At 41.3% G+C, this 27000-nt stretch overlaps 1 protein-coding gene across 1 annotated transcript; it reads right to left on the bottom strand.

The window, feature by feature from the left end:
• Nucleotides 1–262: 262 nt before the first annotated feature.
• LOC311223455 (P2Y purinoceptor 4-like) lies at nucleotides 263–8830 on the bottom strand (the record flags this gene model as incomplete). Its single annotated transcript, XM_084308242.1, has 2 exons — nucleotides 8739–8830; nucleotides 263–1400 (listed from the first exon to the last, which is right to left on the bottom strand). Exon 2 carries the CDS (start codon nucleotides 1343–1345, stop codon nucleotides 263–265), a length of 1083 nt encoding a protein of 360 aa, XP_084164368.1. The 5' UTR covers nucleotides 1346–1400; nucleotides 8739–8830.
• Nucleotides 8831–27000: the final 18170 nt, after the last annotated feature.

Here is a 27000-nt window from a genome sequence, read left to right as displayed (position 1 = left end):
CTTCCACTTCTGACCAAGCTGACCTTCTCCTTGAGGAGGGATATCACCTTTTTACACCGAACCCTTCTCTCACGGGCTCCGCAAAGCACACACTAGTATAAATTGGGTGAACACCCCTCATAGTGCAAATTGACAGCAACTCAGCCAAAGGGTAGGCCGCGGCGTGGTACCAGGAATGTGCCCAGGGCAGAAACCCTCGATACAACGGAGATGAACACGACGTGTGAGATAGAACACGTCCATACGAGAATACCCTCCTCCCCTACGTCTCTGCCTTATACACCAGAGCAATATGGTTATCATCAGGCCGCGTCGGAACATAGTCCGCTAATCGCTTGGTGGTCATCCATCTCTTCCCCGTCAGAGCCGCCGTCAGCTTGGAGCGGTACTGATCCCCAGCCAGGAAGTAGAGAAGGGGGTCAAGGCAGCTGTTGACGCTCGCCAGAGGCCTGGTGATCTTGTACGTGAAGTTGACGACGTTCAGGAAGTCGCACTTTAAACCCAGCACCCGCGAGGCGTAATACAGCGTCCGCGTGACGTGGAACGGCACGAAGCACACCGCGAACACCGCCAACACCACAACGATCAGCCTGATGGATTTCCGGCGGGAGGAGGAGGAGGAGGAGGAGGATAACCCCCGTCTGGGCCGGCACAGGGCCCGCGCCATCAGGCAGTAACACGCGGCGATGGTCAGGAAGGGAACGCCGAACAGCAGCGCCATGACGACGGAGCTGTAGGCGACGTACTCCCCGAAGGCGCCGTGGCCGGAGGTGTCGTGGCACAGCGTGGTGTCGGCGTCCCTCCGCGAGGTGGTGACGAAGACGAGGTTGGGCACCAGGCACGCCGTCACCGAGACCCACACCAGGCAGCACGCCGCGTGGGCGTGGCGCGGCTTGACCAGGCCCCGCGCCTTGAGGGGGTGGCAGATGCCCAGGTAGCGGTGCACGCTGATGCAGGTGAGGAAGAGGATGCTGCAGTAGAGGTTGGCGTAGAAGTGGAAGCGCACCGCCTTGCAGGCGGCGGCGCCGAAGGGCCAGTGGCTGCGGTTGGCGTAGTAGTAGATGAGCGTGGGCAGCGACAGGACGTAGAGGAGGTCGGACAGGGCCAGGTGGAACATGAACACGGTGCTCGTGTTCCACGGACGCAGTTTTCCGACGAACATCCACAGGGCCACGGAGTTCAGCGCCAAGCCGACCACAAACACGAGGGCGTAGGACACGGGCAGCAGGATGTACTTGAACTCCTCGTCGAAGCGACAGCTGGAGTTGAAGTAGGCCGTGAACACCGCCGCGGAATGGTTACTACTACTACGCCTACTGTGGCTGCTGACCGCCACGTCCTCCATGGTCTCTCTCTCTCTCTGCACACTGCGGCTCTGCCAAGCCAAGGGGCGGGGAGGTCTGTGGAGGAACAGGGAACAGAGGATTTTCTATGAATCTCTTTACTTTTTAAATAATGATCATTTTCAAGTCTATATATAGTTGAAATATGTTGACATGAGTTTGATGGGAAAACTACTAGTGTTGTAAAATAACAAACTACAAGTAAGTCGTTTTTGGATCTATATTTTTATAGTTTTCTTTTTTTTTTACAACGTTCACTTTTACTTCATTACATTTAGAAAATGTTTTTGATACTTTGACATTTGATACTACATTGACATTGGACACATTTGTTGGTTACTCACTACTAAATAACATCTGAAGTGCCAGGATCATAATTTTTTAAATATAATATAATAAAATAAGTTGTACAATATATAGTTATGATCATTCTATGAGTCAAACATATTCTTTTAATTATGTCAGACCTCAAAAAGTCACACACCCCCTTTCCCTTTGGTATTGGTTTCTTCCAAAAGTTGCAGCACTCTCGTGCACATCGCGGAAGAGAGGGTGAGATGTGGCTGTTGCTGGTGGTTAGTAGTACGAGTCCCTGCTGTCCCTTCATATAAACAGTTCACGGGTGTATGTATTAGGTGAATGTGTATATGTATTGGTAACATACATATATATATATGTATTGGTATTATCGTATGTCCGTGTATTGTGGAGTAATGAAGTTGAATGAATGAATGAATGAAAACTTTATTTAACAGATTGCAGAATGGGGTACAATACAGTACGGCTCAATACACACAATTGTTAAGGGGGTGCAGACCAGAGAAAGACTTTCGTCTTGATTAGTTAATCTGATGGTCATTGCAGTCGAGGCAGAGAGGACCCAGGAACTGAATTCGGAGCAAGTTAGGGATTCCTAGGATCTTTCCCAGATTTCCCAGAGCCACCTACTCCGACCCCACTGGATGATGTCTCCCTGGAGGAAGAGAGGAGACAGGCTGAGCTCCTCCTCATCACTGGATGATGTCTCCCTGGAGGAAGAGAGGAGACAGGCTGAGCTCCTCCTCATCACTGGATGATGTCTCCCTGGAGGAAGAGAGGAGACAGGCTGAGCTCCTCCTCATCACTGGATGATGTCTCCCTGGAGGAAGAGAGGAGACAGGCTGAGCTCCTCCTCATCACTGGATGATGTCTCCCTGGAGGAGGAAGAGAGGAGACAGGCTGAGCTCCACCTCATCACTGGATGATGTCTCCCTGGAGGAGGAGAGGAGACAGGCTGAGCTCCTCCTCATCACTGGATGATGTCTCCCTGGAGGAAGAGAGGAGACAGGCTGAGCTCCTCCTCATCACTGGATGATGTCTCCCTGGAGGAGGAAGAGAGGAGACAGGCTGAGCTCCTCCTCATCACTGGATGATGTCTCCCTGGAGGAGGAAGAGAGGCGACAGGCTGAGCTCCTCCTCATCACTGGATGATGTCTCCCTGGAGGAGGAAGAGAGGCGACAGGCTGAGCTCCTCCTCATCACTGGATGATGTCTCCCTGGAGGAGGAAGAGAGGAGACAGGCTGAGCTCCTCCTCATCACTGGATGATGTCTCCCTGGAGGAGGAAGAGAGGAGACAGGCTGAGCTCCTCCTCATCTTCCCCAGGATGCTATGATGGCTATGGGGGAGCCTGATGTAAACAAGACGAAAGTCTTTCTCTGGTCTGCATCCCCTTAACAATTGTGTGTATTGAGCCGTACTGTATTGTACCCATTCTGCAATCTGTTAATACAATTTTCAATCAATCAATCAATCAATCAATCAATCAATCAATCAATGGGGGATTATTTTAGGGAGCCAGCATGCCAGGATCAGGAGTTGTTGTGTCCTTGTTTTCCCACCTTTTACCCTCGTCTCTAAAGGGACATAAGAATATGTCAAGTGTAGAACTTGCCAAGGCGTAGCTACCTTTTACACGGGTAGAGGGCCGTGTACAGTATCAAGAGGACTGGTGTGCCAGGCTTAGATCAGCCTCTGGTCTCTCGGTCCTCTGCCCAGAGAGGATGTGTGGCGCCCTGACCGAGGCCAAACTGGTGCGAGCGCTGCGTGAGTTAGCCGATAAGGGAAGAGGGCGCGGCCGCTTTGGATCCTCAGGATACCGAGACGCTTGCCCAGGCCTCTGGCGCCGTCCTGCACCATACCCAGGTGCAGGCTATAGGCCTGAGGGTGATGACGCTCACCACCACTATGATGCACAGGCACGGGTCATTGGAGCAGTTGTCCCTGGATGAGGCAAGAAAGATGCCCTCACATTTACATTTTGTCATTTAGCTGACGCTTTTATCCAATAGCGATGTACAGGTTTTGTATGACAAGTCAGCAGGAAGGGTACAACTCTTTCAGCTGAGTAACTATATTCATCAGTGTTGAAACGTGGGCGCTGCAGTGTTGAGTGCATAGTAGTAGAGACATATTAGTATTAGGGATGTCGGATATTATCGGCCGATATTGGCATTAAAATGTAATATCGGAAAATATCGGTATCGGTTTTCAAAAAAAGATTTAAAAACGTTTCTTTCTTTTTTTACATTTATTAAGAACACATTTTTATTTTATTTATTGTCAAAAGTATGCATAATGTTGTGTTAATTCCACGACAAGAGATATGTAATGTTAATTACCTGAAATTATTCCATTTTTTTGGGGGGGGGGGGGAGAACCCTGCATATATCGGTATCGGTTGATATCGGTTGATATCGGTTGATATTGGTATCGGAAATTAAGAGTTGGACAATATCGGTATATCGGTATCGGTAAAAAAGCCAATATCAAACATCCCTAATTAGTATAGTAGGTAGTAATATAGGCAAGGACGATTATTTAGTGGAAGAGTGCATGATAGTAGAGGACATTAAGGTTTTTGTTTCAGATATTGATTGAAGAAGTGTGTTTTTTAGTCGATGGCGAAAGATTGGTCAGGTTTCCCTTACTCTTACTTATTAAAGCCCATCTCTAGGGATGGCCTTTTTGGCCACTCAGTGGTTCATCTCGGCCTCCTGCACATGAGACTACAGCGGTGGTTTTCCAGCAGGAAAATAGACCCTGTTGGAAGGTGCCACCATCGGTAGTGAGCAACCTCAACCACTAGAGGGAGCCAGAGACCCTTGCGAGAGGTGACACCATGGGCGGTAATCACATCTCATGTGACAATAAATACACATACAAAATACATACCAACCCAAGAGTACAAAAAAACTATATTATTGCTTACATTCTTAATTTAGATAAATGTAGGAAATGTATGGGCAAATGGGAATAAAAATGGCATCATCAATCAAATACTGCCCCCAAAAATACTCTGGTATTTGAAGATGGTGATATTTCAAAAAAAAAAAGATGATGCCATCTCATCTGTGATGCGATAACTAAACAATATCCAAACTGAAAATGTCACAAGAGGTGTGTAAATCACACTAATAGACGTGAACATATACATTTGGAGCATGGGAAATGATCACCCTACAAATATCAGAGAAAGCATTACACTGGGTAAAAACAGCCCATAATACTATCAAAATGTCCTACATTGGTTAATTAGTTAGATTAAATAGAAAATTACCTAAATCACAATGATACCACAATAATAATCATAATAGAAAAATGGAAAAGGCACACATATACATCTCAGTAATAATTGTAAGTGGGAGGGAGGGGGTTTTAAGGGAGACAGCTTCGGGGAAACAATCCAAAAGGTACAAGGAAGACTTCCATAATATTATAAATATATTAGAAGATTATTAGAAAAATCACACATATAGATCACAAGTGGTGAAGCCACAGTAGATGGGGGGTTTAAGAGAGAGGACTAGTCTCCAGGGATACAGAAATGGGGGGTTTAAGAGAGAGGACTAGTCTCCAGGGATACAGAAATGGGGGGTTTAAGAGAGAGGACTCCAGGGATACAATCTCAGGGTACAAGGAAGAGGGAGGTCTTCCGTCATCAATGCCCATCTAAAAACAAAGTAGGGTGGGTCATTCAACAGCACAATAGGGGAATGGGTAGCTTACATTATGTGGCATACGTTCATTGCCAAAGTAGTTTAATGATTGAACACAATGTTGAGCCAATAAAGGAATATCTTATCTTATGATTTACCCACGTAAACTAATCCACATATACCCTTCAGCATCACATAGATGACGTTGGGTGTAGTACAACTAATGATTCCTTTGATTTTAAACTGGTCTACTGGGTGCCTCTTTTGAACCAGTCGAGCGAGCGTCGTCCGTCAAGACAGCCTTCCTCTTGGCCATCACTTCAGCCAAGTGCGTAATCCAGCTGTGCTCTCGGTTCAACCAGTCCGAGACCCAACCCTGCCTCTGTGCCTCTGAACATCCGGAGCTCTGATCGCTCTATAGGGACGTTGTGCCCATGGGCTTTCCATCCTCCCCCTCGGTGCCAGTGACGTGGAGAGGAACCTTCAACCTGCCGCGTCCTATCTGTGCACTTTCTATTAACCCTTTCACTACCACACTACAGAAGGTGAACCCTTTCACTACCACACTAGTAGTGAAAGGGTTAACTTTCTGTAGTGTGGTAGTGAAAGGGTTCATTGGAAATACATAGAACACAACAGACTTTGGGTTGTTATACAAATACAGTTGATTAGTGTGTCATGAGGGGCAAACAAGGGCAAGGCTCTGTCTAAACACGTCCCGTCTCACTGGTTCTGCGAGGACATTGCTTCTGTGCTATACACCCCTGCAGGGTGCCTTTGCAGTCTGTCATCGTTCTGAGGCCCTGCCACATACCCCTGGAATCAGCCTGTTCAAACTGAAGCTCCACCATATCCCTGTACCGCCCCTTTGCCTCTGTCACTGTTCTGGTTAGGTAGGTACGTAGGTCCAAAGCGTTAAACTGTTACAATTAAATAATAAGATAATCAACCAGAGATACTTAGCTGCCCTCCACAGCATGTTATCACTCATTTATAGACTCTGTTTACCACTCAGTCCTGAGGTATATTAGGCCTGGTGACGCTACAACACTCACCACTGTGTTCTTTATGATGAGGTTTATTACTGATGATGCTACAACACTCACCACTATGTTCTATATGATAAGGTGTATTACTGGTGATGATACAACACTCACCACTGTGTTCTATATGATAAGGTTTATTACTGGTGATGTTACAACACTCACCACTGTGTTCTATATGATAAGGTGTATTACTGGTGATGATACAACACTCACCACTGTGTTCTATATGATAAGGTTTATTACTGGTGATGCTACAACACTCACCACAGTGTTCTATATGATAAGGTTTATTACTAATGTCAAAATGCTTATGTATGGTGAGGTTTATTACTGATGATGCTACAACACTCACTGTGTTCTTCATGATGAGGTTTATTACTGATGATGTTACAACACTCACTGTGTTCTTTATGATAAGGTTTATTACTGGTGACGCTACAACACTCACTGTGTTCTTTATGATAAGGTTTATTACTGGTGATGCTACAACACTCACTGTGTTCTTTATGATAAGGTTTATTACTGATGATGCTACAACACTCACTGTTCTATATGATAAGGTTTATTACTGGTGACGCTACAACACTCACTGTGTTCTTTATGATAAGGTTTATTACTGGTGACGCCACAACACTCACCACAGTGTTCTATATGATAATGAGTATTACTGGTGATGTTACAACACTCACCACTGTGTTCTATATGATAATGAGTATTACTGGTGATGCCACGACACTCACTGTGTTCTATATGATAATGAGTATTACTGGTGATGCTACAACATGCACTGTGTTCTATAAGATAATGAGTATTACTGGTGATGCCACAACACTCACCACTGTGTTCTTTATGATAAGGTTTGTGGTGATGATGCTACAACACTCACTGTGTTCTTTATGATGAGGTTTATTACTGGTGATGTTACAACACTCACCACTGTGTTCTTTATGATAAGGTTTATTACTGATGATGCTACAACACTCACCACTGTGTTCTATATGATAAGGTTTATTATTGGTGATGCCACAACACTCTATATGATAATGAGTATTACTGGTGATGCCACGACACTCACCACAGTGTTCTATATGATAATGAGTATTACTGGTGATGCCACAACACTCACCACTGTGTTCTATATGGTGAGGTTGGTTGGTCCTCTTTATCTGACTGACGAAATAATCATTGGGATTTGTTTATTTATAATAAAGCCCTACTTGGTAAATTGCCCATTGGTCCAATAGGGGAAGCAAGATGCACAGCCAGTGTGATATACAACGGTGGTTATTCTATAACTCTAGTTATATGCAATGGTGCAGTCAGAATCAAGAATCAAGAATCCAAAGTCAGTGTTGCGTTGCTGATATCAAAGCTGGTTGCACGCTGTTTTAATGACACCACATGCATGCGCGCCATCCACCATCAACATGTAATTGTTTCTGCTGATTGCTCTTGCTTATGAACTGTACTATTATTGTTTCTGACTATGTATTTATGATTGATATATTGTTTTAAATTGAGCAAGTTTAAAAAAAGAAAGAAAAAAAAAATGTCAACTATCTTTTACTGTGACTACTACAACCTCTATGTTGGAAAGAAACTCGAATTAAAGGGAAGGCTGAATTAAAGGGAAAATGTCAAAATGCTTATGTATAACATATCATTAACCTATAGCATATTATAGAATGTATTATGTTAAAATAGCAGCAATATCAACAGAACAGTCTACATTTTAGGACAATAGACTAAATTAATTAAGAGGTTGAAATAAAATGTGATTTTGAGAGGCCAGTGCTTTTTGCTGAACGGGGCGCTTTTTCTTCTCCAGAGAAAATGTATCAGAAAACGATATGGTAATCAATCAATAATTGGACCAATAAGCAGAATCGATAATGACATTGTTATCAATAAAATCGTATAAATTCCCATCCCTAGATAAAAATATGGACATATTGGTCATATACGAAAATACATGCAAACATCATATCTTGTCAAACACCTTGTACAAATTCCACACAGCTGCGAACAACAAAACAAAACGTTCAAACTGCCTATGGTTAGAAAAGCTTGGGGAGAGTAGAACCTGTCTTCCTTGTTTATTCCTACTTCCTACTTCATAAGACTTACTATACTTTAACCTTTACCTGAGTCACTTTCAAGTAAGATATATTTACTTTTACTCAAATATGGCCTTCAAGTATACAACTTTTTACACACATTGTCAACAGTGTCCAACATCAGTTTACAACGTTTCCCGAGCCCTACTGAAGATCAGAGGATTGTTAATGAATAACCTGTTAACTCCAGCCAGGCTTGCTTTTATCAATGATCAATAATCAATCATCTAGAAATACAACATTGCGGTCTACTTACCCTGACGCGACCCTGAACTGATCTGAGTTGAGCTGCTGCGCACAGTGTAATGTTTTCTTCTGAGGTGTTTCGAAAATATGTGTGTCGGGACGCGTCGCGTCGTCGGCGTGTGTGGCTGCATGTAATAAATAATGCATAACGGCATCCATATGCGCCTCCCGACAGAGATCCCCCCCTTACTTGTCTTGCAGTGTTGAGCCTAAATGGTCAAAAGCATAACTAAGTGGAGACAACAGACCACATCCGAGTTGCTTATCAATAACTTAGGCTGCGCAATAGAGAAGTTATTCTCCCTGAAGACAGTTCATGTTCATGAGTACCTCAGATGAAGAACCTTACAAGTCTGTTGGGTTTTCAGAGGAATAATGTTTTCAAACTTTATTATCTAAAGATGGTACAGTAAGTTAGAGTGTTGTGTTCACTCATAGTTAAAGACAGTAGAGGTTGGTTTATTATCTAAAGATGGTAAGTTAGAGTGTTGTGTTCACTCATAGTTAAAGACAGTAGAGGTTAGTTTATTATATAAAGATGGTAAGTTAGTGTTGTGTTCACTCATAGTTAAAGACAGTAGAGGTTGAGCACTTTATTATCTAAAGATGGTAAGTTAGAGTGTTGTGTTCACTCATAGTTAAAGACAGTAGAGGTTGGTTTATTATCTAAAGATGGTAAGTTAGAGTGTTGTGTTCACTCATAGTTAAAGACAGTAGAGGTTAGTTTATTATCTAAAGATGGTAAGTTAGAGTGTTGTGTTCACTCATAGTTAAAGACAGTAGAGGTTGAGTACTTTATTATCTAAAGATGGTAAGTTAGGGGCGGACCTTCCTACAGGCGATATAGGCGGTCGCCTAGGGGGGCGCAAAAAAGAATATTTTTTTATTTTTTTTTATTTTATTTTTTTTCTGTGCAGTTTTGGCGCCCCCTCTATATCTGCAACCATTATTTTTACATAAAAAAAATTCTAACATAAGGGAAAATGAGCCAAAAATCTAAAACGGTCGGTCGGTCTGAGCCTCAGCTTTAGGTGTTCACAGTCAGAACATGCTAGAGCGCTGTGCATTGATGGGTATCGGTCAAGTGTTTATAGAATTGAGCGTTGAGGAAAGAAAGACTAACGTTAGAGAACTATGAAGAGCTCAAAAGCCATCCGGCCATCCAGTTTAAAAAGAGAAGAAAAGAAGAAGACGAGAAACGTGCCAAGGTGAAAGGTATGCAATTTTGTACAACTGCCAAGACCTGCCACACCAAGAGCTGATGAAGCAAGCAGAGGCACTTGTACACACCTTAAACCATGGAGGGCAATCTGATTTGGATGGGAAGGAGCTGGCTCAGGAGTTGGACAATTTGATGTGATTGATGACTTTGCAGCGAGGAAGGCCAGAAGGATTGCACTGTAAATGGAAACCAGTAGGAGCTACAGGCTAACCTTGAAGTGTGATGATAGGGAGTGGAATGTAAATAGTTCTTTAGAATTTGTAATTTTTATTTATTTGTTTGTTTATTTAGCATATTATATTTTGATTATATATGTGTGTCATGTACGAAGGTCTAAGGACCACACAGAATAACACTGGAGCTGGCTGCCCATGAGCAAAAGCAGCCTCTCTCAGTAAATGCTTTCAAAACAATGTCCCAGGTAGGTAAAAAAGACACAACACAAGACGTTTTCCAAATAGTAAATCATGTATTTAATGGAGGGAGGGATTTAAACCTCCTCCATTGTGCACAGGGGAAAAGGTAGGGGAGGACAAACAAGATATACATATAATACAAACAACACTTAACAACTAACACAACCACGTGCCCCTCCTAGGACACCACAGCTATGGGGATCAATCCACACTCATGTGATCAACAAAGGCAACCTCATACACGGTGATCACTGGGAAGTGACACAATGAGGCGCCCCGACGTGTGTGTGCTGTCAGCTACTTGTGCACCCGTCCCTCTCGATGTGATTGCCATCAGCTGTCACTCATTAGGCAATCAGCACCCTTCAGTGTAGGGACGGGCAGCACCTGACAGGAAGAGAAGAAGAGATATCATTAGCTCTCATGTTCACACACACACACACATACAAATGATACTAATCTGATGTTCACATGGTCTTCCAAATACAGTAATAATGATAATGACCCAACCCACGTACGTCACACCTCCCCCCATAAGAGCGAACCCGCAGGGTTAGCAAAACATTATCACTTATTATCAACCAACATCCGATTAGCACCAACAGAACAGAAATAAATAAACATTTTATTTACAGTTACGCACTGCAATGCGCACTTATGGTGTCCCATGGAATCAGCCTTTACCAGGTCACCCTTTAATGAATATAGTGAATGGCATAAATGTTAAAAATGGTTTTGTTTCTGGGTTATATAATAAAATACAAGGAAAACTAAACAGAACTACAGGTAATACCACTGTCTGGAACATAGATTTAAAGAATTACAACGCCTGCATAAATTGGCAGAATGTATGGGATAATATTCCACTAACCTCTCGTAATTATAATAACCAATTAACTCATTACAAAATGATACAAAGATTTTATCTGTCACCCAGGAAACTCTGTCAAATAAAAATATTACAAAGTCCTCTATGTGCTTTATGTCCGCAAAAAGTTATAGGAACATACATACATATGATGTGGGAATGTCCGGGAGTGCTCGCTTTTTGGGCCAAGGTTGCATTATTTCTCACTAATATAACGGAGATAAACATACCTTGTTTGCCACACATTTTATTATTAAATGATGATTCATCTCTAAAATTAACACCTCACAAAAAAATAGTGTTTCTGGCCGGTTTAACGGCAGCAAAGAAAATGCTCGTAATGAGATGGAAACCACCCCATAGTCTCAATATTTACCGTTGGAAACTGTCCTTCTACGAAGTATTGAGATTAGAGGCATCCAGTGCTAGAGCACAGGGAGCAAGGACAGAATCGATCCAAATATTACTTACTGCGGCCCAGAAGGTAAAATCAGTACTCCACTAGGTTGAACACTTGTACCTTGACACCAGAGAATGAACAAAAATCATGTTGCTGTTGTTTCCATTTATCTTTTCCATTTATCTTTTCCTTTTCTGTTTACTGCTATAATTTGTTGTGGTTGTTTCTAAATTGTATTGTATTTTTCCCTATTACTTGGTTATCTAACAAACATAATTATGATTTCTTTTCTAATTAAGAGTATCCTATACATGTATGCATCAAGGTTTCCCCCTCTCCTAAAATGTCTATGCAAACCCGGGGGGCTGGGAGTGGGGTTAAGAGGTCTTTGTAGACCTCTCAAAGGCATTTGATACAGTAGACCATCACTTGCTTTTGAATAGTCTAGCTAGCATTGGCCTGGATAAAGCCGCTTGTGCTTGGTTTCAGGACTATTTATCTTCAAGGTGTCAATCTGTGAATTCAGGTAACTTTCAATCTGATTTCCTGCCATTGTCTAAGGGTGTACCACAGGGTTCGGTATTGGGGCCGGTCCTCTTTACAATCTATATTAATGATATTGTTTCTAGTCTTTCAGCACTAGCAGGTTGTCAGGCTCATCTTTATGCGGATGATACAGTTGTCTACTGCATTGCGGATACTGTTCAGGAAGCTATTGTGAACCTGCAGTTTGCGTTTGACACTCTCCAAAATGCTCTAGCTAAGCTCAAGTTAGTGCTTAATGCTAGTAAAACCAAGTCTATGATGTTTTCTAGAGCCAGGGTTATAGATTATGACATGCTACACCTAACAACAGCAAATGGTTTGTATATTGAAAGAGTTAGTGAGTATAAATATCTTGGTATATGGCTGGATGATAAACTTTCTTTTAAATTCCATATAGATAACCTAGCTACAAAATTACGGCAAAAGATTGGTTTCTTGTACCGTAACCGCGCTAGTTTTCCTATGTTCTGTAGGAAAAGAATTATACAGGCTGTTTTTTTGTCAATATTGGACTATGGTGATGTCATTTACAGGCATGCGTCTGCGTCTACATTAAGGCCTTTGGATTCTGCCTACCACTCCGCCCTAAGATTTATTACGGGTGACAAATATGATACTCACCATTGTCTTTTGTAATTGTATGAGAGGGTAGGCTGGCCATCTCTCTCGTTGCGACGTAGTTATCATGGGTATCTTTTTATCTACAAAGCAATTATTGGCAAACTTCCACCTTATATTACATCTTTGTTGGTCTGGAGTGCTGTCACCTACCAAACTCGTTCGAATGATCGGCTTGTGCTCAGGGTGCCTCGAGTTCGGTCTGAGCTTGGAAAATCTGCCTTCTCCTACGATGCTCCATACACATGGAATACCCTGCAAAAGACTCTAAAGCTCGGAACATTCCCGTCATTCATGGAGTTTAAAGGCATTGCACTTGACCTATGTACTGAATCATGTAATTGTTTTTAATCCATCATTGTAGTATTTGTAATTCATTGTAATTATTAACTGTTATGATATTTGTGTCCTTTGTTAACTCGTCATCACTGTAAATGAGGGAAACCTCAGTGCTTTCACGAGTATAAATAAAGGTTTGAAATGAAATGAAATGAAGAAGCGACCTGGGCTGTCTCGCAGCCACAGGACCGCCAGAACGGAGGAAAAGACTGTCACAACTGCAACAGGCAGGCTACACAGTATATGAATATACTGACGGACAATCTATACTGAAAAGACACTTTTTATGCCACTGTGTGAATTAATATGAAATGCTGATGTGAATGTCCTTCCTCTGAACTTGTTTAAAAAAAAAAGACAAAATAAAAAGTTGGTCACAAAAAAAGAAATAAATAAACAACACCCTCCCAATACCACATGCATCAGCCGTCAGAACGGGGCCGGTGCATTCCTCCTACCGAGGCCATAACGGGAACAAGACAGGCACCGCCATTACGTTCACCCTCCTGTAGCACAAAAAGAACGGAGAGACACATTAGCCATGGGAGTTAGAAGGCAAGGAGAGTCCCAGGGACCATGGCCAATTGAAGCTAGCCCCCCCCTTTTTTTTGTTTTTTGTTTTTTGTCAGGGCACATAGCCACTCTCCCCACCGCTTACCGGGGTGCGCACTCCCAACATCAGCACTATGCGTCCTGCAAGGCACAATAGAACACACCCCAGCATGTGAAGCAACAACCCCGTCACATCCCAACTCCGACGAGACGCGGGCAGAACCTTTCACTAGCCTATTCACATGACACCAGCGTGTCCTCCTCCGCCGCCCGGGCGTATGCAACATATACTTAGTGGCAGACACCTTCCCTTTTACCACATAAGGTCCTGAGAACCGGGCAGTGAGCACAGTACTAGGCGTGGGCAGCACAATAAACACCTCATCCCCCGCCTCAAAATGCTGCGCCACCGCCAATTTGCAAAACTCACCACAGACAGAGTCACCCAACGCTAGACCTTGGTCACGCTTCCGCTCCTGTGCCTTAGGGACAGCACAAATAGAAGGGACATTGGGGTGATTATCAATCAATGCATCACACAATGAGTTAGCAACACAGGGACGACCTTACCCCCAGCGATATCATTCCCCATGACGAAATCCACGGCCTTTACGGGAAAACATGGGCGAACCACGACCGGAAAACAACCTGTGATCAGTACAGACTGTACATGCACCTTATGCAACGGCACGCGCACACACCCCATGTCAATACCTCTCACCAATTCACTCGACTGACAGGAGTCCACATCCAATGGTAATACATCAGCCAGGATGAACGATTGAGAGGCTCCTGTATCACGGAGTATTCTCACCTGTTGGTAGTCCCCAACTTTACCCGACAGGGACACATAACCATCAAACAAAAAGGGTTCAAAAGAGCTATGCTGGTCAGGACATGACACCGTACCAATCAACCCCACCCCTTTTGGTTCCTGGGCTGACTCCCTGGTCTCCTGTCGATCCCTTAGCGCATGACAGTCCTTCACAAAATGCCCTTCTTTCTTACAATAATGACACACCAAGGTGGCCTTTTCAGACGGCGGTGAGCGTGGTCGGAATGCTCGCTCGTCACCCAAGGCATTTCGAGACGGCGGTGAGCGAGGTCGGAATGCTCGCCCGTCACCTGGTTGAACTAAAAATTCAAAGAAACAGACTAAGAAATGACGTAAACACCATGATCAGAACCGCAAAAAGAAATTTCATCAACGACAAAACTGAGGAAAACAAAAACAAACCCTGCGAACTTTGGAAATTACTCAATAATCAACTAGGCTGCAGTAAAAAACTTAAAACCAGATTCTCAAACATAAACATAAAGACGGACAACACGCTCATCACAGACAAGCTGGATGTAGCCAATTACTTAAACATCTTCTTCACAAACATAGCCACAACACTGGTAAACAAACTACCCTCCCACTCAGGGCATTATGGGGTAGAACACATAGTAGCATACTACAAAAACCTAGGGGTCCACAAAGACGACTTCAAACTTGAAATGGTAACAACCGATGAGGTACTCAAAAAATTGAGCGCCCTCCAACCTAACAAGGCCACTGGCCATGACAACATCCCCTCCAAATTCCTCAGAGACGCAGCAGCCGCAATCACCCCAGTCATCACACACATAATAAACCTCTCTAGGGGAGCTCCAGTAGCTCACCACGTACCGCAAGTGCTATTTCAGCGCCGTGGACAACCGCGCTCGCGCGGATCTGGGGCTGAGCGTGTTCGAATCCCGGACGGCAGCCGTGCCTTTCCCAGAGTGTCTTTCCCCCCCATCTGAACCCTTTCAGCCTGCTTCTGTCGGTCGAACTTGACCAAGTATGAATGCGAAGAAAAAGCGATAAACGCTAAAAGAACCAGGTGACTGGTCAAAGTTTAAAAAAAAAAAATAAACCTCTCTATAAAACAGGGGCACGTCCCCAAGGACTTCAAAATTGCGAGAGTGACCCCTCTGCACAAAAAGGGCAGCAAATTAGACCCAGGCAACTACCGCCCTGTTTCTATTCTTACCTCCATCTCGAAAGTCATGGAGAAAATAGTCTACGAACAGGTCGAAAAGTACCTGGCGGAAAAAAATCTAATCTACGAATTCCAATCTGGCTTCAGAACGTCCCACTCCACTGACACATGCCTCCTATATTTGAACGACCACATCAAACAAGAGGTGGACGCGGTGCAATCCTACCTGGAGGGGAGAGAACAGATGGTAGAGGTAAACGGTACTCTATCCCCCCCCCCTCACAGTGAGCTGTGGTGTTCCACAAGGAAGCATACTAGGACCGCTACTCTTCCTAATTTATGCAAATTACATGTCGTCAGCCTGTGACTGCAACTTGTTCCTGTTTGCGGACGACTCAGCCCTGCTGGTCTCTGACAAGAACAAATTGCAGGTTGAAAAAACCCTCAGCACGGAACTAGGCAAAATCTGCATATGGCTCGCTGATAACAAACTATCATTACACATGGGCAAAACAGAGTCCATTCTCTTCGGTTCAAATAACAAACTCAGCAAGACCGACGGCTTCTCAGTTACAGTGGGTGACAATATTGTCACAAGGAAAGACGAAATTACCTACCTGGGTTCCATCCTAGAGGCAAATCTTTCCTGTGACAAAATGGCATCCAATGTAATAAAAAAAAGTCAACCAACGAACTAGATTCTTGTACCGGATCTCCTCTCTGGTAAACAAGAATACCCTGAAGACTCTGGCAGGAGCACTCATTCAAGGGTACTATGACTATGCATGCACCTCATGGTACCAAAGCACCTCAAAGGTGCTTAAAACTAAATTACAAACATCACAAAACAAACTGGTCAGACTACTACTTGACCTGAACCCCAGAACCCACCTCACCCCTGCCCACTTTGACAACCTAGGATGGCTTAGAGTAGACGACAGAGTACAGCAACTTGCAATGGGCCTGGTCTTCAAGATACACTATACGACCGGGGTGCCCATGTACATGTCAAAATACTTCCCAAAGGTCAGTGAATACCACAACCACTACACCAGAGGAAGCTCAACAAATCATGTTAAACCCAGATTCGGCTCAAACAAGGGACTAAACACGTTTCGCAATTATGCCACAACAATGTGGAACGCCCTACCCAAAGCTGTAAAGGAATGTGAATCCCTGCCCACATTCAAAACCGCTCTTAAAGAGCACCTACGGGAGGCTGCAATTCGAAACTGGCCACCGTAAATGCCCAAAACCCCCACCACCTCCTAATAGACAGTCTCCTCCCCACCGCATGTATATATTCCCTCCCCGCTGTATGTATATTTCCCTCCCACCCACCCACCCACCCCCTCCTAATGTACAGTCCCCTCCCCATCATATGTATATACTCTGTCAGGATCTAGGGGTAACAGTACTGTATATTTGAATACCGCTTATGTCACAAATGTATCAGTACTAAATACCTATATGTCCCTATGCCATAAATGTCATGTATGTTGTGTATGTCATAAATGTCTATATGAAATGAAAATGGGGGACCCTGATGGAAACAAGACAAACGTCTTTCTCAGGTCTGCATCCCCTTAACAATTGTATGTATTGAGCCATACTGTATTGTACCCATTCTGCAATCTGTTAAATAAAGTTTTCATTCATTCATTCATTCATTCATTCATTCATTCATTCATTCATTCATTCATTCATTCGTTCATTCATTCACACCTCCCCGATACGGCGTCTCAGAAGGAGAAAACGCGCCCCCTCCTACATACACATCATTTCGTACCGCAATATTTTTGTGGATCAATGCTAACTTGTCACACAAAACTGCAGCTTCCTGGAGGGTAGAAACCTCTCGCTCGTTTTCCTCCAAATACACTACCATGCGTTCGGGCACACATTTTTTAAATTGTTCAATGAGGATTAACTCGCTCAAAGCCTCGACCCCATCCACATTACATGCTTCACACCAACGAGTAAACATCGTCCGTTGTTCACGGGAAAATGCCACATGTGTTTGAGAGGGAGCTTTACTTAGTGCCCTAAATCGTTGCCTATACGCTTCCGGCACCAGTTCATATACGCGCAAGACAGCACTCTTCACTTTCTCATATACCACGCTGTCCTCATTCGATAATGACTGGCATGCCTCCTGAGCCCTACCCGTGAGTCTATATCGCAATAATAGTGCCCACTGGTCCTTCGGCCACTGCAAAGCCCACGCTATTTGCTCAAAAGTAGAAAAATATGATTCCACCTCAGACTCCCGAAAAAAAGGAACCACAGAAATATGCTGCCCAATATTAAAAGTGCCCTGGTAACCTTCAGATGAGGGAGAGGAAGAGCCACCACTCTCCAATTCCATCCTCCTTATTGTCACCTGGAGCACTCTATCCTTCTCCTCTTTTTCCCCCTGGAGCACTCTCTCTTCCCTTCTCTCTCTTTCCAGACTGTCTCTCTCCTCCTTTCTTTCCAGCCTGTCTCTCTCCTCTTTTCTTTCCTCCCTGTCTCTCTCCTCCTTTCTTTCCTCCCTGTCTCTCTCCTCCTTTCTCTCTTCCCTGTCTCGCATAGCAGCTCTCTCCTCTGAAACAGAGGCACGTCCTGAGTGTACAGAATTATCACTGTCAATCTCCTCAGCCTTGGCACTGCTACCCCTCCGTTCCTGTATAGCACCACCGGTTCCCTCACTAGACTCACCAGACGCCTCGCCATGCGTGACGTCCTCCGAGTCATTTCCCTTGGCTATGGGCGAACTGAATATTTCCTTATCTACTAACCCAGCGAGCACAATTGCTTTTACCTCCTCTTTACTCTTTGAACTTTGGACCGTAATGCCATAATGCTTGGCGACACCACACAATTCAGCTTTCGCGCAGACATCAATTTGATCCCTCGTCGGATCCGTCAAAAAAAAATCCAACGTAAAAGCCGTCCCAGCCATAGCCCTTACAGAATATGACTATGCCACAAATAACCTACGTATATTTACCCTGTGCTCCCGTAGCAACCCGCGTTACCAGCAAACGAAATAACGAATATCAGGTACCAGGAAATAGCCACTCACCTACTCCACAATATCCGTGCGTAACACATTTAATCGCCACATTCCGCAGTATACCATTCAACCAATCTGATTTAATGCCCACATCTACCATTCATGAAAACAATAAACGTTGGTCTAACCATCTAACTAGGATCACCTACGTCACTCTAGCATACCCCAGCTAAACTACTCCCCTGACGGGATGAGGTCTACACATATCTTCAGTCGCTTACCGATTTCATTGCGCGCTCCACCGGAATTACGACGCGTGCCCCCCACCCGCTAACCAAGTAGGCGATCCCCCTGTTACCTATGTGGCAGAAAAAACAGATTAGTTCAAGAGCATCACATACAACAACGGTTTACATCAATCAAACTGTGTAGCACGGACAATGGAAACACACTAACTTACCAATGAGAAAACGCTATCTTATTTTACCTGACATGCTCCAATCGACAAGTCACCATGTTATTATAACCAACAAGGAACCATACAATTGCGCAAACTAACAAGCCCCCATGTCATGTACGAAGGTCTAAGGACCACACAGAATAACACTGGAGCTGGCTGCCCATGAGCAAAAGCAGCCTCTCTCAGTAAATGCTTTCAAAACAATGTCCCAGGTAGGTAAAAAAGACACAACACAAGACGTTTTCCAAATAGTAAATCATGTATTTAATGGAGGGAGGGATTTAAACCTCCTCCATTGTGCACAGGGGAAAAGGTAGGGGAGGACAAACAAGATATACATATAATACAAACAACACTTAACAACTAACACAACCACGTGCCCCTCCTAGTACACCAGAGCTATGGGGATCAATCCACACTCATGTGATCAACAAAGGCAACCTCATACACGGTGATCACTGGGAAGTGACACAATGAGGCGCCCCGACGTGTGTGTGCTGTCAGCTACTTGTGCACCCGTCCCTCTCGATGTGATTGCCATCAGCTGTCACTCATTAGGCAATCAGCACCCTTCAGTGTAGGGACGGGCAGCACCTGACAGGAAGAGAAGAAGAGATATCATTAGCTCTCATGTTCACACACACACACATACAAATGATACTAATCTGATGTTCATATGGTCTTCCAAATACAGTAATAATGATAATGACCAACCCACGTACGTCACAATGTGTAACATATTTTACAATACATAACTTTCTTTTAAAGCAAATTTGCACGTTATTTTATTGTTTGTTATTATTAGTGTGGGTGACCTGGCGAAGCGTTCGCGCCCCATACACGTGAAAGGTATCAAAACGACCGGCTTGCCTATGGCAACAGCGCTATTCAAACTCGGAAAGTTTCACTGCACCGTTTGGCTACGAATCGACTTTAAACGGGAAAATTTCGGTCCCATTGGAAATGCATTGCAAGTTAAGTGGTCTGCACACGGCGGGCGACAAACGTCGCCTGGCGATGTGATCGCCTGTCGCTCAATGACAATCGCTTAGCCCCCCACACCAGAGGCGACCGTTCTCAGGTATAATAAGCTATGTGTCGCTCTGTTTAGCTGGGGGTGTTTCCCCCTGGGAGATATAGGAGGGCGGACCGCCGGGACCGGACGTTAGGTTGTTGTGAAGCGGGTTAGCAGGTAGCTGTGTTGTGCAGTACGAGAGAGTATTAACCTGTAAAACCCATATTGAGCTGGAATTAAACCACCATATACGAATACAACCTCTCCTCATTCTTCCTGACATTACTGCATGCCTGATCGCTACGATACGTTCATTACCAACGATTGGACAAGTATTGTTATGCAGCTGCTGAGAGAGTGTTTTTTTCACGGAAGACGCAAACTGTTTTGTTCTCAACCATAATTTTCTTTGGACAATAAACCTTACAAACTACATCAGCTGCAGCCTGGACATTAAACTCTGTCAACATCCACAACTTCTTTTGTTACCCGAGTATAAAAACACTAGTAGGTGCATCGTGGCGCATTGTTCATTTAATAATAATGAACATAAGTAGCATGGTAATAATACGTAGGTTATTGATCAATGAATGTATTGAATGATACATTAATGGTGTACGAATGATACACCAGTAGAACTTCTGTACTACTTCTACTGTAGAAGTCATGTTATTTCCTCATTGTCCTGCCTGCTGTCGCCTCAAAAAATAGGATCGAGGCGATTTTGAGCGAGGCGACAGAAATAGCTGTCGCTTCAGAATCTCCTGCCGTGTGGGTTCTCTCATTCATAACAATGAAGGCGATACAATTCTGTCTGTCGGCTCGCTAAAAAAATCGGTCGCCTGGCTAAAATCGCTCGCCGTGTGGGGACCCCTTTAGAGTGCGGCAGCTGAAATAATCTTTTTTCCACTACCTTGGGTAAATTGCGAGAGTGATCTCAATTTTGGACGTAGAAAAAAACACATCAAAACGATGACACGGCTGTCAGCTCGCTCACAAAAGAAAAATAAATGGAATTGGACATTTCTATCTCAACTGACGACCATTTGTTTGAAGGTTCTCCTCCCCATAGACAGCAATGTAATCCCACTCTAGGAATACGATGATTTTTTAGCTTTTTCCCCTTCTGTTCCGATCGCCACCGAGGCCACAATTGTCGAAGGAATGCCACAATATCGCACACAACCCTTCGCCTACTCGTTGAAGTGCTCATGTGCGCGTCACAACGCTTCATCTCTTATAGTTTTCTTTTAATCATCGTGACAATGCAGTCATGCAAAGAAAATGCAGAAAATGCAAAGTCATTCGTGATTTCATCACCTGTGTGGCTCATGGCTCATGATTGGTTCAGCCTAACAGCTGTGAGGCTCATGGCTCATGGCTCAGCTGACCTGCCAATGACCTCATCAACTTAACCCTTCATTGCCCCTCTGTGTAGCAGTACTGAATTGCTTGACAGCGCCCTCTGTCTTGCGGGTTGTGTCATTGTACTCAGTAGGGATATCCTCTTTCATTGGTCGATGTTGACCACTCCCCCCATCCTTAGACCACGCCCCCTTAGGCCACACCCCCTTAGTGTATCTCTTGTGTAATAGTGTGTAATAGTGTACTAGTGTATTTGTGTGTAATAGTGTAATAGTGTAATAGTGTGTAATAGTGTAATAGTGTAATAGTGTGTAATAGTGTAATAGTGTGTAATAGGGTAATAGTGTGTAATAGTGTAATAGTGTGTAATAGTGTATTAGTGTGTAATAGTGTAATAGTGTAATAGTGTAATAGTGTGTAATAGTGAAATAGTGTAATAGTGTGTAATAGTGTGTAATAGTGTGTAATAGTGTAATAGTGTGTAATAGTGTAATAGTGTAATAGTGTAATATAGTGTAATAGAGTGTAATAGTGTAATAGTGTAATAGTGTGTAATAGTGTAATAGTGTAATAGTGTGTAATAGTGTAATAGTGTGTAATAGTGTAATAGTGTAATAGTGCATTAGTGTGTAATAGTGTAATAGTGTGTAATAGTGTAATAGTGTGTAATAGTGTAATAGTGTAATAGTGTGTAATAGTGTAATAGTGTGTAATAGTGTGCTAGTGTAATAGTGTGTAATAGTGTAATAGTGTGTAATAGTGTAATAGTGTAATAGTGTGTAATAGTGTGTAATAGTGTAATAGTGTAATAGTGTAATAGTGTGTAATAGTGTAATAGTGTGTAATAGTGTAATAGTGTAATAGTGTGTAATAGTGTGTAATAGTGTAATAGGGTAATAGTGTGTAATAGTGTAATAGTGTAATAGTGTATTAGTGTGTAATAGTGTAATAGTGTGTATAGTGTAATAGTGTGTAATAGTGTAATAGTGTAATAGTGTGTAATAGTGTAATAGTGTGTAATAGTGTAATAGTGTAATAGTGTGTAATAGTGTAATAGTGTGTAATAGTGTAATAGGGTAATAGTGTGTAATAGTGTAATAGTGTATTAGTGTGTAATAGTGTATTAGTGTGTAATCGTGTAATAGTGTGTAATAGTGTAATAGTGTAATATAGTGTAATATAGTGTAATAGTGTAATAGTGTGTAATAGTGTAATAGTGTGTAATAGTGTAATAGTGTGTAATAGTGTAATAGTGTAATAGTGTAATAGTGTGTAATAGTGTAATAGTGTAATAGTGTGTAATAGTGTAATAGTGTAATAGTGTGTAATAGTGTAATAGTGTGTAATAGTGTGTAATAGTGTGTAATAGTGTAATAGTGTGTAATAGTGTAATAGTGTGTAATAGTGTAATAGTGTAATTGTGTGTAATAGTGTAATAGGGTAATAGTGTGTAATAGTGTAATAGTGTGTAAGTGTAATAGTGTATTAGTGTGTAATAGTGTAATAGTGTAATAGTATAATATAGTGTAATAGAGTGTAATAGTGTAATAGTGTAATAGTGTGTAATAGTGTAATAGTGTGTAATAGTGTAATAGTGTGTAATAGTGTGTAATAGTGTAATAGTGTGCAATAGTGTAATAATGTAATAGTGTGTAATAGTGTAATAGTGTGTAATCGTGTAATAGTGTAATAGTGTGTAATAGTGTAATAGTGTAATAGTGTGTAATAGTGTGTAATAGTGTGTAATAGTGTGTAATAGTGTGTAATAGTGTAATAGTGTGTAATAGTGTAATAGTGTGTAATAGTGTAATAGTGTAATAGTGTGTAATAGTGTAATAGGGTAATAGTGTGTAATAGTGTAATAGTGTGTAAGTGTAATAGTGTATTAGTGTGTAATAGTGTAATAGTGTAATATAGTGTAATAGAGTGTAATAGTGTGTAATAGTGTAATAGTGTAATAGTGTGTAATAGTGTAATAGTGTGTAATAGTGTAATAGTGTAATAGTGTGTAATAGTGTAATAGTGTAATAGTGTGTAATAGTGTAATAGTGTGTAATAGTGTGTAATAGTGTGTAATAGTGTAATAGTGTGTAATAGTGTAATAGTGTGTAATAGTGTGTAATAGTGTAATAGTGTAATAGTGTGTAATAGTGTAATAGGGTAATAGTGTGTAATAGTGTAATAGTGTGTAAGTGTAATAGTGTATTAGTGTGTAATAGTGTAATAGTGTAATAGTGTAATATAGTGTAATAGAGTGTAATAGTGTAATAGTGTAATAGTGTGTAATAGTGTAATAGTGTGTAATAGTGTAATAGTGTGTAATAGTGTGTAATAGTGTAATAGTGTGCAATAGTGTAATAGTGTGTAATAGTGTAATAGTGTGTAATAGTGTAATAGTGTGTAATCATGTAATAGTGTAATAGTGTGTAATAGTGTAATAGTGTGTAATAGTGTAATAGTGTGTAATAGTGTGTAATAGTGTGTAATAGTGTAATAGTGTGTAATAGTGTAATAGGGTAATAGTGTGTAATAGTGTAATAGTGTGTAAGTGTAATAGTGTATTAGTGTGTAATAGTGTAATATAGTGTAATAGAGTGTAATAGTGTGTAATAGTGTAATAGTGTAATAGTGTGTAATAGTGTAATAATGTGTAATAGTGTGTAATAGTGTAATAGTGTGTAATGGTGTAATAGTGTGTAATAGTGTAATAGTGTGTAATAGTGTAATAGTGTGTAATAGTGTAATAGTGTGTAATAGTGTGTAATAGTGTAATAGTGTGTAATAGTGTAAGTGTGTAATAGTGTAATAGTGTAATAGAGTGTAATAGTGTGTAATAGTGTAATAGTGTGTAATAGTGTAATAGTGTGTAATAGTGTAATAGTGTGTAATAGTGTGTAATAGTGTAATAGTGTGTAATAGTGTAATAGTGTGCTATGCGACTTGCGGGTTGTGTCATTGCACTCAGTAGGGATATCCTCTTTCATTGGTTTATGTTGACCACTCCCCCGATCCTTAGGCCGCGCCCCCTTTTTGTATCCTTTGAACCGTTTGTCATAGAGACTCGCGAGAGACCCTCTCCCGTTGGCCGGCGGTGCACAGGCGTCACCCACACTTTCACAATTTCCCCCGCGCGGAATTGTCTAGTTTCTATTTACATTCTATATATTTTCTTTCTGCTGCAGGACAGGAAACTCTGTAAATCAGTTGCTCTACTGAGTGTTAGGGTTAGTTTAATGACTACTGAAAATGTTTTACCTGTATAAATAATGAAATATTTCCTGCATGCTGGGTTCATTCTGTTTTCCTTCCCATCCATCTTCATTCAGGCTGGAGCGCTGTGAACTCTCAGAGAGATCCTGTGAAGCTCTGGCCTCAGTTCTCAGCTCTACCTCCTCCAGTCTGAGAGAGCTGAACCTGACTAACAACATCCTGCAGGGTTCAGGAGTGGAGCTGCTCTCTGTTGGACTGAAGAGTCCACACTGTACACTGGAGAAACTCTGGTCAGTATTATATTGAGACACATTTTACTCAAAGAAATTTAACAAAATGTAGAATTGTAAAAAGAAAAAGAAAATAAATGTATATTTGTATATATGAAATTTAAGTGATTTTAAAACCCAAAGCGTATAGGTGTATCAACTACATTACAAGGTTTTGTAATAGCTTTGTGTAGCATCACCCTTGTGCGTTTATGTTTACCCTTAATATTGATTTCAATGGACAATGATGGAAATTTATTCAAATAAAATACTTGTTGTTGATTGATTTTAAACATATTTGAGAATTGTTGGCCTACATTATATGTGCGACATTTCATCCAAACTGGATCAGAACAGTAGGAGCTATGGCTGGTACAGACAGACACACAGACAGAATCACAGACAGGAGTGAACACAATGCTTCCTCTACTGTGTGCACTGGTGTAATTAATTCATAATTCACACAACCTCATCTTGTTCTATGGTTGTTGATAAATCCTTCTTAATATTCATGTACGTTCTCATCCTTTCTTTCCCAAGACTATTTTTCATGTTCATTCTATTTTCTGCAGCTCACGCCACTGAAGGCCACACATGGACAACTTTTTAGGATTTCTATGACAACCCTTTCTAGTAATTACTATCAAATGTCTATATAAAGTAAAGTTTGTTAACTTTTTGTAAGCTATTATCACATGATCTTACTTTTTTGTACAGTATAAAACCAATATTTAATAGGAATTTACTGTAAATAGATGGGAAAGTAAAAGTGTATTGCTGACAAGATACTTTTAAAGGGATTTCAAATAGGGTAATTTGAATGTAATTTAGAGTTTTTATATAGCAGTTGGGCTGTAAAAATACAGAGAATATATAGCAAATATCTGTATTAAAAATATATATTTTTAACTGAAAGTTGCCTTATTTTCACATACAGTAAAATGATGAGTATCTTATGTGTTTTACATATAATTCAATGTAATTTAACATTCAACACAATTAAGCAAATACATGTATTAAGAAAAAGTACCTGTAGAATAACTGGAGGTTTTTACTGTTTTTTTTTATATATATTATTTTCTTTTTTTTAATATTATTTAACATTACATTTAAAGTTTAAGAGCAAAAAACAGAAAGTTGCCTTATTTTCACATACAGTAAAAGGATGTATATTCTAGGTGTTTTACATGTAATTGAACATTCAAGACAATTAAGCAATGGAATAATCCTGTAAAAAAAGATAATTTCTTATTAAATCAATTCACAGATTACAACCTTTATTTAATGGTTAATATTTGTATCAAATGTTATTTACTGTATTGTTATGGTATTTACACTTAAAGTAGAAAAACAAAAGTAATCTGTAAAATAATACAGTGCATTTCCCGTGAAAACCTTTTTTTTACAGTGTAGCTGAGGCTTTGTGTAGCACCACTGTAACGGCCATATGAGTGTTTTGATTATTATTATTATTATTATTATTGTTATTATTATTATTATTATTATTATTATTATTATTATTATTATTATTATTATTATTATTATTATTATTATTATTATTATTATTATTATTATTATTAATTATTATTATTATTATTTCCAATAGAAGGATATGATTTATGGGAAGGTTATGATTTATCTGTGTAAGAGCCAAAGCTATATATATTTCGGTTATTGTATTACATTAAGGTTTAACCTTCTAGAACATCTGGGTCTCTATATATAGCCACGATTCTCTCTCTGTGTCAGTTGCATCCAAATGTTCTAGAAGGTTTGGTTATGACATCATACAGTGCCATCACGAATGTTCCAGAACGTTCTATCATGATGTCATACTGTGGTTCTAGAATGTTCTATGTTCTAGAAAGGCTATTATGACATCACCACACCGCTCTAGAAGGTTCTAGGTTCCAAAATGCCCTATTATGACAAATACGACGGTTCAATGACTTTATCTAAATCCAATCAATATTAAACATTCATGTAATACAATAACGGAAATATATATAGCTTTGGCTCTTACACAG

Source organism: Notolepis coatsorum (genome assembly GCF_963971535.1).
Source record: "Notolepis coatsorum genome assembly, chromosome: 2".
NCBI classification, from domain to species: domain Eukaryota; kingdom Metazoa; phylum Chordata; class Actinopteri; order Aulopiformes; family Paralepididae; genus Notolepis; species Notolepis coatsorum.
Note: the sequence above shows the minus strand (reverse complement) of the source record. Positions and strands in the feature narration are given on the sequence as shown.